The sequence below is a fragment of the Rhinoraja longicauda genome, chromosome 6, assembly GCF_053455715.1.
Source record: "Rhinoraja longicauda isolate Sanriku21f chromosome 6, sRhiLon1.1, whole genome shotgun sequence".
Lineage (NCBI taxonomy): Eukaryota > Metazoa > Chordata > Chondrichthyes > Rajiformes > Arhynchobatidae > Rhinoraja > Rhinoraja longicauda.
In genome coordinates, this window is record NC_135958.1 from 65183105 (window position 1) to 65199035 (window position 15931).

Genomic DNA, 15931 nt, shown 5'->3' on the forward strand with positions numbered 1-15931 from the left:
AGGAGTGGTGTGAAACATTTTTCAAGAGAGCAAAAAAAAAAAGAATGGAAGTAACTAATACAGATGGTTTTAAAATTTGAAAACTTATTACATGCAAGTTGAAGAGGGGTGATATCCCAGGAACCAAACGTTACAATATTAGGAAAAAGAGGCAGTGGATAATAAGTGTGCTTAAAAAACAGTATTCAGTAATAGTGTAAACTAGACCAAGTGGACCCGTTGGGCCCATTCCTCATAGAGGGGGAACAGGGAAGGGGAACAGGGAAGGGGAGAGGGTGTCACTGAGTGAGCCCTGAACCCAAAGCCTCTCCTGTATTGGTGTAGCACCCTCAATCCCTCCCCCCACTCAATCCCCCTTATCCCCCCCCTCCTCCGCCACTGACCACTTCATCCCCCCTACCCCACCCCAACTTGTCCCTCCCCTGCTCCCACCCCCACTCCCCCAGCCCTGCCTCCACCCCCATTCCCCCTCCCCACCCCTATTTCCCCTCCTCCCCTCACCCCCACCACCCTCCCCTCCCCCCACCCCCACTCTCCCCTCCTCCTCATGCTCCCCTCTTACCCCCACCCCCACTCTCTCCTCCCCCACCCCCACTCTCCCCTCCTCCCCACTCCCACTCTCTCCTGCCCCCCCCCACTGTCCCCCTCGCCCCACAGTAGTTCTGCCTTAACAATCATTTCCATAACATGAATTGAATATTACGCAAGTGATGAATTAAGGAACACTATTGGATTAGGCGGGCGAAATTCATTATCGAGTCATAGTGTCATGCAGTGTGGAAGCATGCCCTTCTGCCCAACTCGACCATAGCAATCAACATGTCCCATCTACACTAGTTTACCTGCCTATGTTTGGCCCATATCCAGTGTAAACTGTCCATGTACCTGTCTAAATGTTTCTTAAACGTTGCGATAGTACCTGCCTCAACAAGTTCCTCCGACAGCTCATTCCATACACCTACCACCCTTTGTGTGAAAAAATTACCACTCAGGTTCTTATTAAATCTTCCCCCTCTCACCTTAAACCCGTCCTCTGGTTCTCTACTCTGGGCAAGAGACATTGTGTATCTACCCGATCTATTCCTCTTGTACATCTCTACTAGATCACCCCTCATCCTCCTGCACTCAAAGGAATAGTCCTATCCTGCTAAACCTCTCCCTATAGCTCTGGTCCTTGAGCTCTGGCAACCTCTTTGTAAATCTCTGCACCTTTTCCAGCTTTTTTTATATACTCGTTATAATGTGTTTTTGACAGAGAATTAGAGAAACACTAAGAGTTACTCTCAAAATTGACAAGCATAAAAAAATCTGTCTGAGAATGAAAGTGAATAAATAATGTTAACTTATTTAGGGGATAAAAGCCTGATTCCATGTAACCTCCCTGCAGTAATCAGGCACCACTGTTTCTTACGAACACAGCTGCTATTTTAACCACTGATGACTACTGATGTTCATCTCCATTAACAACTGTAAATCCCCCACCGCTCCCCTCCCCCAAGGTGTCCCCCAAGGCTCAGTCCTTGGCCCCCTCCTCTTCATCCTCTACCTGTTCCTCCTTGGTCAATTAATCCGCCGTCATGGTCTCAACTTCCACTGCTTCGCCGATGATATCCAGCTCCTCATCTCCACCAAGTCAATCTCCTCCACCACACACTCTACACTGACAAACTGCATTACTGAAATAAAATCTTGGCTTCAATCAAACTTCCTCAAACTCAATTGCAACAAATCTGAAATCATCATCATTGGTCCAAAAATGCTCACCAAATCCACCCAAAACTTCATCCTCAACATTGATGGTCTCCCAGTATCCACCTCACCTCACATCCGGAATCTTGGAATCATCCTTGATCAAACCCTCTCCTTCGACAAACACATCAAACACATCACAAAGACAGCCTTCTTCCACCTCAAAAACATTGCCCGTCTCCGTCCATCCCTCTCCTCCTCAGCTGCAGAAACCCTCATCCACGCCTTCATCACCTCCCGTCTGGACTACTGCAACAGCCTCCTCTATGGCGCACCCTCAAAAATCATCAATAAACTTCAATACATTCAAAACTCCGCTGCCCGTCTACTCACACACACCTCGATCCGTGACCATATCACCCCCGTCCTTTATAAACTCCACTGGCTCCCCATCCCCCAGAGAATCCAGTACAAAATCCTCCTCATAACCTACAAAGCCCTCCATAACCTGGCCCCATCCTACCTGACCGACCTCCTCCACAGGCACACTCCCACCTGCACCCTCCGCTCTGCCGCTGCCAATCTCCTATCCCCCCACATCCGGACTAAACTCAGATCCTGGGGGGACAGGGCTTTCTCCATCGCTGCTCCCACCCTATGGAACTCACTACCCCAAACCGTTAGAGACTCCCCCACACTCACCACATTCAAAACATCGCTGAAGTCTCACCTGTTCAGTACTGCCTTCAACCACTGAAGGTCACCTCACCTACTGTCTCCTTTCTCTGTTCATTTATTTATTTACTTATTTATCTATTTATTAATTTCCCTATGTTCTCAAAATCTCTGTAAAGCGTCTTTGAGTATATGAAAAGCGCTATATAAATAAAATGTATTATTATTATTATTATTACTGAAGTCGTGAATAATGCTTCTACTGATACTTATGCATCAATACCCAAAAAAATAATGTAGTGTACTTTTCAACAATAAAAAATAAATTTACAGCGAGTAACAATTTTTTTGGTTGAAATTCCTGCAGGAAAAGTAACTTATTGTCGATGTGAAACTCTCTAGCCCCTAACTCCCTATCCCCTTTTGACACAATTGTCTTATAGCATGTGTAGGAAGGAACTGCAGATGCTGGTTTACACCGAAGATAGACACAAAATGTTGGAGTAACTCAGCAGGACAGGCAGCATCGCTGGAGAGAAAGCATGTGTGACATTTTGGGTCAAGGTCCTTTTTGTTTCGATAAACGACAGTAATATCAAAGACCCACACCACCCTGCCATACTCTCTTCTTGCTGCTACTATTGGGAAGAACCGTTATCTCCGTCTTCCCATTAGCCATCATGTTCTGAACAATCCTGCACAACCCTAAGCACAACCTGGTCTCAACACTGAACTACCATGGACTTTGCACAACTATGGTTGTTCTGCATATTTTGTTTATTTGCCAAATCATGGTCTGGTCAATTGAGAATAAATCTATTGTGTATATATTGTTTTGATGCATCCAATATGACTGTAAAACTACAGTATGAATTTCATTGTTCTGATTCCTATCTGTTGCCTATGACAAATATTGAATATTGAGGTGTGTGTACACAAATATTTTAAATCAGCAGACAACTTGAGAAAGAAGTTTTGTGAGGTGATGATTTCAGAGTTACAAAAAAGTTCAACATCTGCACGGAACAGTCAAATCTAAATATAATAAATGCATTGGTGGATGGAAGAGGGAAAGGCTTTGAAACAAATGGCTGAGGCTACATTAGATGTTGAAACTGGCTTCTTCGCATCAACCATCAGGTTCTTGAACAGGCCATGCAGTCGAAACCCCAACTCGAAGAGCCAGAAATGACATCGGTGATATTAACAATGTGGTTTTACTACAAATTGTTCCATGCATAAAATTCATACAATGGGAAATATATCCTGGGTTTTATCAGTTTACTCCTAATTGCTGATTTACCAGCTTGCAGGTTAGCTGTGGTAAGCTTTAAAAGGACTGTGCCTATGTGCCTAACCATTTATCAAGGAACTATGAATGTTAAAAGGATTTAAAACACATGTTTGTGCATCAAAATTCATGACTTGTCAGCTAAGACTAACAGGAGGAAGATCATTTTCCAACGGATAGTGTGCTAACCAATTAATTGGTTCCTGATACAAAATATTTTACTTGTAGTTGCTTCAAAATAATCATTCATAGTGTCTTCTCAAACTTGTAGACATCCAAATGTCCCCACAAGTAATTACACATTTTCTGTCACCGTTGAAATGTACAAAATACAGCATCTATTTGTACACTAAGGTCCCACAAACAGCAATGAGTTAAACATCCTGATGACAGGATGGGTATGTCAACTTCTCACTTCACAATGCTGTCTGCCTCATCGATTCTTTCAGCAACTTCACTGAGCATTTTACCATTAGCAAGAATTCACTTGGAATTCTGTATAAAAGTGCAAAGGTCGTTTACATCACTGAAAACAAACACTTTGATGCTGCACTTCGATTGCCACAACTGCAAGGGCATTGCGTACTTTCAATATAAGAAATGTCAGCCTCGATTTCGTGTTCTACTTTCACAAGTTGGGTTTGAACCAAAGCAAGGTACCTAACCATGTCAAACATATATTAAAATTATTGCGTGGGACAAACCACATTATAAATGAATGACTATAATTATTAATTTGATGAGTTGGTAAAGAAACAAAATTATTAACAAAATACAGGCTTGCATTAATAGCACCATCCTAGTTGTTCACATTTCCTGTCATCCCAGCTTGCCTAAACCAAAAATATTCAAAGCTTTTGTGTAAAGTCTAGTTAATTGGGGAACAGGACAACATTATATCACAAATTACTATTGCTGTTTAGCTACTAATAGGATTACATCCATGGCTAACAAAGGAATGTTGGAAAAGCAGAGGGCAGTGATTTTGAAACCATTTATGGCAAAGGCACTGTGAATATTCTGGCTGTAAGTCAAAATTCCATTTGGTGTCAATTAAAACTTTTTGTAAGAAATGTATGCATTGCCAGTATTTGCAGCTGAAATCAGTGAAAACATTTACACAATTTTAGTGCCTATTTTATATTGTGATCAGAGAACAATCTGCATTAACAACAACCACTTTAGTAAATACTGTGTGCAACAGAGGATACCTCTAAGAAAAACTAATTTAAAACATATTCAACACTTCTGCGTTTCCTTTCATTACCAAAACCTTCCTTTCAGCCTTCCTTTAAAAGAATGAACCTTTGCTTTGGCAAATCCAAATGCTCAGCATTTTTTTGCATTACGTACTGAAAGCAACAGATGGAAATTGTCGTATACTGTGCCAAACAACCTCAAATCCAATAGCTAACAGGAACGAACTACCAACTGAGACAAATCTGGAAACTCAATTGCTGCAACAAATTTTCATTGAACAGCCTTTTAAGGAAAATTCCCAATTTTCTATTATTACCCTAAAAGGTCAAAACCAGAAAGTCACATACTCCTATTCTGGAAAGGTTAAAAGGCAACATTACGTAATGTTTCTTCTATGCAACTTGCATTTCTCAGACAGCAATGACATAACTTTCATATTCCAAAATTGAAAATAACTATTGCCCATTCTGAATATACACTTTTGAACCGTTTAAATAAAAAGGCAACAGCCCCTTTGCTGGCCTCCAAGTATAACGTTTGAAAGGCCTGACATCAATTTAATTACAATAAACATTTGATTAACATATAGCTACTCAATAGTTTAATAGTGAAAAAGGAATAGATTTGATATTTACTATCCTAAAGGCTTAATTTCAAATGAGCAAAACATTGATGAAAGGGTGGAAAAATGAATGAATGGTGCCCTTAATATAGCTTCTAGAGCAGCTTAAAGCAAGCTCAAAGGTTAAAAGATCAGTATAAGCAAGTAAGGAACTTATACAGTTAAATCATTTCAAATCCCTACTTATGAACACATTTTCTGCTCCCTTTTCAGTTCTTTTCTGAATTCATAAGCTATGATTGGCATTATGCCAAGAATGAACTAACTATATGCATCAAAGATGGTTATGAAAGCCAGCTAATGCAAGTCATCTAAACTAGAATTTCACAACATTCATCATATGCAGGAGTTGCAAAATGGAAAATAAATAATTTGCACATTTTGAAGTATTAAATACATTTTCTGATCTAATTTGATCAGCTAACAGAATTGGCGTACATTTAATAAACAAAATACAAATAGCATGTTAGGATAGCATTTTCCACAACTTTACAGGTTTCAAAATAAAACCTCAACCAAAGCTGTTTGTAGAATATATTTGGTCGTTTTTTAAAAATAATTAAAATGGAAGATTTTCCCATCATTCTTTCCCTGATAAGAACCAGTTATTTTTCTAAGCTTGAAAAACAAAACAATAGTCCAAAAAGATTGAGTTCCCACACATTGTGCAATCTGAATAAAATGCTAGGTAGACAATTGATCCAGCTATTGGAGATACATGGCAATATAATTTTATAACAAGGACCCTTGATGAGACAACACGTAGCACTATATGTCTGAAGAAGGGCCACGACCCAAAACGTCACCTATTCCTTTTCTCCAGAGATGCTGTCTGACCCGCTGAGTTTCACCAGCTTTTTGTGTCTACCTTCAGTTTAAACCACCATCAGCAATTCCTTCCTATACCTGTAGTACTGTGTGCAGTTTTGATCTTCTTACAAACAAAGAATGTGTTTTCCATAGAGGGAGTGGAGAAATAATTCATCGGATTGGCTTTATAATCATAATCATACTTTGTTAGCCAAGTATGTTTGACAACATTTGCCATACAGTCATACCAATAAAAAGCGACAGAACACACAAAATACATTTTAACATGAACATCCACCACAGCGACTCCTCCACATTCCTCACTGTGATGGTGAAGGTGAAAAAAAGTTCAATCTTCTTCCCTTCTTTGTTCTCCCCCGGTCGGGGGCCTCGAGCCTTCCTTTGACGGGGCGATCTCACTCCCGTAGCCGGTGGTTGGGTCCTCCACGTCGGGGCGATCAAGCTCCTGCATCGGGGGGGGAATCTCAGCTCCCCCGCGCCGGGCGATCTGACCCCGGAATTGTGTTTGTTGTATGAGGAAAGATTGAGTAGACTGGGACTATATTTAGAAGAACGATAGGAGATCTCCCTTATTCTCACAGAACTGGACAGGCCAGTTGCAGGGAAAATGTTTCCCCAGGTTGATGACTTTAGGATCCGTTTGAGAATAAATGGCAAGCAGTTTAGATCTGAGATGAGAAGAAATTGTTTCACTCGAGGATGATGGACCTCTGGTTCTCTACCCTGGAGGCTCTGGAAGCTATGTTGTTGTGCAAGTTCAGTTAAATGAACAAATGCAAACAATGACAGTTTTGACTCCCAAGCCCAAGTTTGTGCAAGAGCACTTCAAATATTTTTCAAAAATTGCCACAATAATCAGCTGAATCTACATATAATTGGTATGATGTGTCTTGATGTGAAGACTGAGTATGTTCTCCTCAATGCAACCCAGCTTTGGATCGTACAATAACTATGATGCTGCTGGATACACCATTCTTCTGCTTTGCTACAGTCTCTTCAAGCTATTCCGATAAAGATGAATATGTTTCAATTGCATTCCTGAACTAGAAACAGAGTTCGTACACTTGGAACAGCAAAAAATTCAAGGACTTTTCAAGGACTTTCAAGGCCCAAAAATCCCATTTTCAAGGACTTAAATCCAGCAAACATTGATGTTTTTTTCCAGTTTTTCTCCGTATAGGTAAGAAAATACTGTATTCAAAACTATTAATTTGGTATATTTTTTGGTTAATTGGTAAAAAACTATGATGATTTTGTGGTGTTTTTTTTTTTGTTGCTTTATGCGGCAGGTTCCCCATAACTTTCCCCGGCTCTTTAACTTGTCTCGGAGCCATGGAACCGCGGATGCAGCTGCGGGGACTGGAGGCAGAAGCTGCTGGCGAAGGTTCACCGGAGAGCGGATCGCCACGACCCAGAGCCGGGACAAGGCGAGAAATCGCAATGCCCCCTCGCAAACAACAAACCCAAGGAAACTTCCCTCCTCGCTGCCACCGCCGCTCAACCCAAGGATGCGGGGCTTCTGAACAACAACTACAACACTTGTGTTTGTTCTTATTTTGCAGCACTAGAGGGACATGGGGCTGGGGAAGAGAGTGGAGGAGCAGCGCAGATTTTGTTGGTGCTAAGAGAGAGGGGAGAGAGGGGGGAGAGAGGGGGGAGAGAGAGGGGGGGAGAGAGGGGGAGGAGAGGGGGAGGAGAGGGGGAGAGAGAGGGGGAGAGAAAGTGGTAGAGAGAGGGGTAGAGGGAGGGGGGAGCGAGAGGGGGGAGAGAGAGCGGGGAGAGAGAGGGGGAGAGAGAGGGGGAGAGAGAGGGGGAGAGAGAGGGGGAGAGAGAGGGGGAGAGAGAGGGGGAGAGAGAGGGGGAGAGAGAGGGGGAGAGAGAGGAGGAGAGAGAGGAGGAGAGGAGGGAGAGAGGAGGAAGACAGAGGAGGGAGAGAGAGGAGAGAGAGGAGAGAGAGAGGAGGAAGACAGAGGAGGGAGAGAGAGGAGAGAGAGAGAGAGGAGGGTGAGAGAGGAGGGAGAGAGGAGGGGGAGAGAGAGGGGGAGAGAGAGGGGGGGAGAGAGAGGGGGGAGAGAGAGGGGGAGAGAGAGAGGGGGGAGAGAGAGGGGGAGAGAGAGGGGGAGAGAGAGGGGGAGAGAGAGGGGGAGAGAGAGGGGGAGAGAGAGGGGGAGAGAGAGGGGGAGAGAGAGGGGGAGAGAGAGGGGGAGAGAGAGGGGGAGAGAGAGGGGGGAGAGAGAGGGGGAGAGAGAGGGGGAGAGAGAGGGGGAGAGAGAGGGGGAGAGAGAGGAGGAGAGGAGGGAGAGAGGAGGAAGACAGAGGAGGGAGAGAGAGGAGAGAGAGAGAGGAGGGAGAGAGAGGAGGAAGAGAGAGGGAGGAGAGAGAGGGGTTAGAGAGAGAGGAGGTAGAGTGAGAGGGGGAGAAAAATCAGGGTAGAGGGAGCAACGGGTGAGAGCGGGAACGTGGGGAGGGGGAGGGTGTCAGAGGGTCCGGTGAAGGAGCACCGCCACTTGCGGGGGCTGCTCCCTCCCTCTCGCTCTCCCCCCTCTCTCTCCACTCTCTCTCTCTCTCTCTCCCAGCGCCAGAGAGATCTGCGCCGCTCCTCCACTCTCTTCCCCGGCCCCATCTCCCTCTAGCGCAGCGAAATAAGAACAAACACAAGTGTTGTTGTTGTTCAGAAGCCTCGGGGTGAGTGTCGGCGGCGAGGAGGGAAAAATAGGCGACAAAGACAAACATGTCTAACAATGTTTCCCGACTTTTAACAAAAATACGCATTATTAACGATGAAAAAACGCCACATTACTCTACATGAGTTAATACTTTTATCATAAAAAGTGAATTTTCAAGGACTTATGATAAATCCAAGGACTTTCAAGGCCTTGAAAAACAGTTTCAAATTCCAGGACTTTCAAGGACCATACGAGCCCTGTAGAAATAATGCCAACAGTAGAAACTATACCAGCTACAATAGATTGTAAACTGAAATCCTATGCAAGATATTTTTAATAAATATATTAATAACCAGGGAATAGAATATGCATATTTCAGACTTCTTTGTAGCAAAGAGCTGTTTAGATACGTTCTTAAATATTGCACAAGGGGCATTATACAATGGTATGATAATTCTTCTTTAATAATTACAGTCTTGATCGCTTTAAATGTCTGTTGTTTGCCTTAAAAACAAGTTTATAAGACTAAATTACCAAAAGGTGCTCTTTATCTCAGAAACATAAAGTAGTCGATTTTAATCCTCCTTCATTTGCAAACACTCAGATCAAGTATACCCAAACCTTGGCTTGGCAGAGAGAAGCTAATTTAAACACAAAATAAAGATAGAGCATATGATTAAGTTACATAACCACCACTGGCATTGCATTTACCAGAAGACCCCTGGGAGGACTGATGTAATGTCTTTAAATACCATATTGCAGATAAAATAGCAATTTCAGATTCATCTTCTACAAATCCAAGAATGGAACAGGCAATATTGAGCACATTTTTACAAAGGAAGTTATGAAGATTTTTTTTAAAGTGTTGCATCTGAAAAAAATCTGGCAAAGCAAGTATTATAGCCCTTTTTTTAAACTGTAATTTAGATTAAATTAAGGATAATAACAGCACCTTTCTTTGAAGGAAAAACTGCCACAACAAAAAAACAACAAATTCTAATGCTTACAAACTGTCAGTAGTTGTAGTGGATTTTAATCAAAATAAGATTGCATATATTTTGCATGTGCATACGTGGGTAAAGATTTGGGTGAGATTTTAGGTGAGATTTTATTTGAAGGAATCCTCTTGAAATTAATCTAGTCTATAATGTCTGCAAATAAGTATCCACCAAATAGTTTGTATATTTAAACTTAATTCATATTGACAAACATTTTGTACCTGTAAAAAAATTATTTGATCTTTTTTACACAAGCTCAAATTTATCTATGTAAACTCACTTAGCTAGTACCTTTACAAATAGTGTACAAAATTCCACAGTAAATACAACAAATGAACAAAAAAAAATTTCAGTACCTCCCTTCATGTCCAATTACTTGTCCTGTATCCCTTCTCTCTGGACTTCTTATTCGTGTTCGTTTTCCCACTTTTCTATCTTCAGCCTCGTACATCTCTTTACTGATTGTTCGTCCAGCTCTTGGAAGTTCAGATCTGTTGGCCATAGCTTCAGCAGGATGACTGTCCGTGCTTGTTACTGTGCTTCCACTTGCTTCTGAATCCAGGGAACTCATTGACCCACTGATATGAGATCCATTGGATAGCATGCTACTTGCAGATGGAAAAGGATCACTATATACTGGTGATGGGCAACGAGGAATTCCACCTGGTTCCATACCATGCCTGCTGGAAGAACTACTGGAAGGTGAAAGGACACGCATCTCTTGCCTCTGCTGGTTAAGAGGCGGCATTATTCCTTTATCCATTTCATCACCGTTAACAGAACTATGATCAGACATAACATCAAGGGGATGGACGTCACCTGTTAAAAAAAAGAAGAAAAAATAGGAATTTTTCCCTGCAATACAAAGTGTTTGGATAGCACAAAAGGGTCATTCACGATTATATCAATAATGTCTATTGAAAATCTGGATAATTTACAGCTTTGTGGTCATCTAAAAGTATCTTATAATATCTCATACAAACATCAAAAATGTTTAATGTTATAATGATGCAGAACAGTTAATGGCTTTTAATAGCTATTTCTAATAGTCATATTATAATGTTACGGTTTTTTTAATGAAGATGTGATGATAAATATATCATGTTGTTAAACAATGGCAATATTCATACATTAAATCAATGTTTTGAACAGCAATGTAGAAAATTTGAGCAATCAAACATTTTAGCATCTGCAGTTCCTCGTTTCACTCATCTTAAACATACATCTCTTAAAAGAAAATTAACATTAGCGCAAAATGTCAGAAAGTATTTTATCTGGAATAGGAAAAGCATGGCCCAATAGGTTGTAGAAGAATTAACTACATATTCAGTTGAAATAATATTAATTTTTGAGAAATTTTGCACTTCCAGCATCCTTTATATCATTCATTTGCATTGATGCAGTTCTTTTTTGACTTTTAGAGACAATGCTGATACTGTTTCTGAAGAATTTGTAAGATATTTTGAATGGAATAATAATCAATTAGCATGAGTTTTAGTCATGTGAGTATTTTCATTGGTTATGAACTTAAATCCAGAGATGAACTATGGCTCTAAGGCATCTGAGATATATGTCCAAGGAGTCCATGCATAGGATCACGGGAAATTGTATAGTTCTAACAAATTACCTGACCAAATCTTTGAATAAATTGTAGTAAATACTGGACGAGTTGACCAATGTAATCAAATCCCTTTCAATATTGAAACAAATAACTGGCATTACAGTGAAAGGGTCAAATCAAATTATGAGGAAAGACTAAATGTTAAATATTATGGATGTTGTACTGAATGATGGCAGTTCTGATATTAAGGATACTAAAGTTATGGTGAAAAATTACATATGTTGAGGGAATGGTATTGGACAATCAAATATTGTGCAATTCTATTCTAAAAGAAAATATGAATGCATAATTTCAGCAAATATCCAAAAATCAAGAAAACCACCTGATATTGGAATGCAGAAATAATAACAGAAAATACAGAAAACTCTCATTATATTAATGTTGCAAGCCACATGTAGATAGATCAGTGCAAGTGAGATGAAGAATTAAAGTGGCAGGTGCCAGGTAGTTCAAAATTCAAGAATGTTTAATTGGCACATGTACCGCCAATTGCACAATGACATTCCTACTTACAGCAGCATAACTAGCCTATAAACCATACACAAAATAATATATAATAAACAATAATTCAATAAATTAATAACCTCAATACAAGTGCAAAATCAGCCCAAAGTCCGCAGTGCAACAAAGACAGTCTGCAGTTCAAAATTGAGATTAGTATTGTGCAGTTTAAGAACCTATTGGTTTTTGACAAGAAGCTATTCTTGAACCTGGTGGTTATGGTTTTCAGACTCCTATACCTTCTTCCCGGCAGGAGGAATGGAATGAGAGCGTGCGGGCAGCATGGTGTTGGTCTTTGATGATGCTTGTTGCCTTTTTGAGGCAGTGCCACTTGTATGTCTCCTCGATGGTGGGGAGATCAGTTTCCATGATGGATTGGGCGGTATCCACCACTTTTTCTAATCTCCTTCATTTCTGGGCATACGAGTTGCCGAACCAGGCCATGATGCAACCAGTCAATATGCTCTCTACTGTACTCCTGCAAAGATTCTAGGGGATTCGTTGACACACTAATTTTCTTCAATCTTCAAAGGAAATAGAGGTGTTAGTGGGCTTTCTTTATGATTGCATCAATGCACTCAGAACAGATCTTTAGAGATATTCATGCCCAGAAACTTGAAGTTGTTGACCCGCTCCACCGCAACTTGTCAATGAAGGCAGGTTTACGGAACCTTGGCTTACCCCTTTTAAAGTCAACAATCAGTTCCTTGGTCATGCTGACAATGATTGATGTTCTGGCACATTCAGATTTTCAATCTCCCTCCTTACCCTCCTTACTCATCATTACCCATTATTCATCAAGCAACAGGGTGTTATCGGCAAATTTAAAGATGTCATTGAAACTGCTTTTGGCTACACAGTGATGGGTATAGAGTGCGTTCACCAGCAGACTGAGCCCACACCTTGAAGTGCTCTTGTGCAGATGGTTAACGAGAAAGAAGTGTCGTTGCCAATTCATATTGATTGTGATCTGCCGATGAAGAAAATAAGGATCAAACTGCTTAAGGAGGAGCAGAGACCCAGTTCCCTGAGTTTGATATCAAGTTTAGAGGGGATGATGGTGTGAACGTGGAGCTGTGGACGACAGCCTGATCTTCGTGTTCTAATTGTCCAAGTGGTTCAGTGCAGAGCGGAGAGCCAACGAGATCACATCCCTCATTATTCTACAATGGCAGTAGGCAATTTGTAGTCGATCCTTGCTGAGTCAGTTGATATATGCCACAACCAGCCTCTCAAAGCACCATCACCACGGACGTTGGTGCCACTGGTTAACAGTCATTGAGAGATATCACTTGCTTTTCTTGTATTATTGATGCCCTTTCAAAGCAGGCAGAAACATCTGACCGTGGTAATTAGAAATTAAAGTTATCCGCAAAAACTCCAGCAAGTTGGCCCGCGCAGGTTTTAAGAATGCAGGCAGGTACACCATCAGGGTCGGACAGTTTCCAAGGGTTCACCCTCATGAAGGATCTTCTGACGTCGGCCTCAGCGATTGAGATTAATGCCATTAATTCCAAAGCCATCAGAAGGCTTGAGAAGGCACATTAGTGTTCTCCCTTTCGAAGCAAGCATAGAGCTCAGGGTTGTCCCGTGAACTGAACATAATGGCTGCGCAAAACCATCACTCAATCTGTATTTTGTTTCTCCAATCCACTGATTAACATTAGATTGCAAAAAAGACCCAGAGATTTGCCCAGAACAGTTTGGATACCTGGATGGAGGGAAGAAAACAGGTGCTAAATCCCCCTGCAGATGCAATGGGAGCAGTGAGAAGGAGAGTGGTTGGTGGAGATAAAGAGTGAAGCAGGGAGTAGTGGACAGAGCCATACCTTTGGAATGTTGAAAATGGGAGGGGAAAGGATGGTGTGCCTATCGGTGGAGCCTTGAAGGTGGTGGAAACTGAGAATGACTCTGATCTATCTGTAGCCCCTCCCACTATTTATATGGCCCAATAATACTAGGAAAACAGCACAAAAACAACCCATCTGGGCATGTTACAACCTTACAGACTCCAAATAATTTCTATGCTTGTATTAGAAATAGCCAGTTCGATTATGTCATCCATCTCTAATTTTGGCTCAGTTTTTGCCTGCTGGTGCTTCCCTCTCATTAAACCGTCACTAGCTGACTCTGCCTACAGCTTCTCTTCATTGCAACCTGTACCTCACCCAGAGATAATCCTATTATTTTATCCATCCCTTTCTACCTTCCCTGCAACTTAAAGCTAATATTTATTTCATTCCCAGTTCTGTTAAAGGCCTTCAACCTGCTTCCCTTTCCACAGATATTGTCTGACAATGATTATTCCAGCATTTTGTTTTCATTTCAGATTTTCAGTATTTTAGTTTTCAAAAACTGTTAAGGAGCTGGGAAGGGTAGTCGTGGAGTTGATATTTCCCTGCATCATGGTAACACCAGAGCTTAAAATCTTATTAAAAGTATTTTTGCCAGTGCTAAAATTTAATTCATTCAGGATAGAGATTAATTTTCTCACTCAGAGGGTGGCAAATTTTTGAAATTCACTATTAAAGAGGGCAGTAGGGCCCCAAAAGCTGAATATATTCAGACATTTGAAAGCTTATAGATATTAAGGGTATGAAAGGTTAGTGCAGAAAGCTGGTTAAAAAAGAAACAATCAAAATCTTACTGAATATCAGTGAACACAAAGGTCTACTTTTGATTCTATTTATATTCTTTGACAAGAAAGAAACTTGCACATTTACAAAATTTATATATTACAAGTTTTACAGGCATAGACAGCACTCACGAGAAAGGGATTAGACGGATAAGAAATGAGTAAAATAAAAATTGAATCAATCATGATATAAATAGATTAATTTCAACATGTTAATTTCCAAGAAAATATCCACTGGAGATGGTGTCTTGGAAATAAGGAATAAGTTTAACTTTAATAAAAATTAAATTTGCTTGTTGGATGAAATCAATGTTGAAATTTTCAAATCTGAAGTTTGCACTGACACTTACCCTCGCTCATGGAAAACATTCCTCCATGAGCACCACCTTCAAGAAGAGGCCAACTTTGAGTTGCCTCTGCTTCTCTGTTTTGCAGCTCCTCCTGCCACAAGCTAGATCGTGAATCTGGTATTTTCTCTGGATCTGGGATTCCTAAACCTGTTACTGCCACTTTAGCTGGCCCAGGCTCCTAAAATAGGAAAGGAAAATGCAAATATGAGAAGGAATCTATTGTTTAAATGGTCTAATAAACTGACCAAAGTGGCATTAAAGTGTTAATGGAACACCCCGAATTTGGCCTAAAAAATGTCTATTAAAAGGGAGATAATCCAGAATGCATTTATCCCTTGAAAACCCAGGTTGTAAGAAAACACCCACACAAGTGAAAGCGTAACATGGAATATGCATGGCAGATTAACTATTTCTATGAAAGTTTTTTCAGATGTGAAACACTATTTTACATACAATCCAAACAATATTTTTCATAGTTTTTCATTATTTGGGCACCCTGATTCCTTTGCATCTGACAACTGAGCAAACTCTCACTATTTACATAAAGTCTTCCTTCTCCATTTTGATTGGGGGCATTAAAACAAACCAAAACAAAAATTACATTTTCTCACATCATCCTCTATTTCCCAGACATTTGAAATACATTCTCATGCTCATGGCTCATTTGTCCAATCTAGCAAGTAACATTTGGGTCCCACAAGTGCCAGACAATATCCAACTAGAGAAAATCCAGATATCACTCCTGGACATTCAATTGCATTACCACCAGTGAACCCCCCCCCCCCCCCCCCATTGTCAATAGGGTCAAAAGGGGCCATGAAATGTCAATGACCAGACGGATTAAGGAAAGTC

At 40.9% G+C, this 15931-nt stretch overlaps 1 protein-coding gene across 3 annotated transcripts in view; it reads right to left on the reverse strand.

Annotated features, from left to right (window-relative positions):
* The window catches only part of LOC144594525 (uncharacterized), a 208110-nt gene that overhangs the window by 97442 nt on the left and 94737 nt on the right, over positions 1-15931 (reverse strand). For all 3 annotated transcript variants that reach the window (XM_078401186.1, XM_078401183.1, XM_078401184.1), the window contains exons 6-7: positions 15080-15257; positions 10329-10791 (exon numbers count right to left, since the gene is read on the reverse strand). In XM_078401186.1, coding sequence (XP_078257312.1) covers positions 10329-10791; positions 15080-15257 — 641 coding nt within the window. The remainder of the gene's footprint in view (positions 1-10328; positions 10792-15079; positions 15258-15931) is intronic.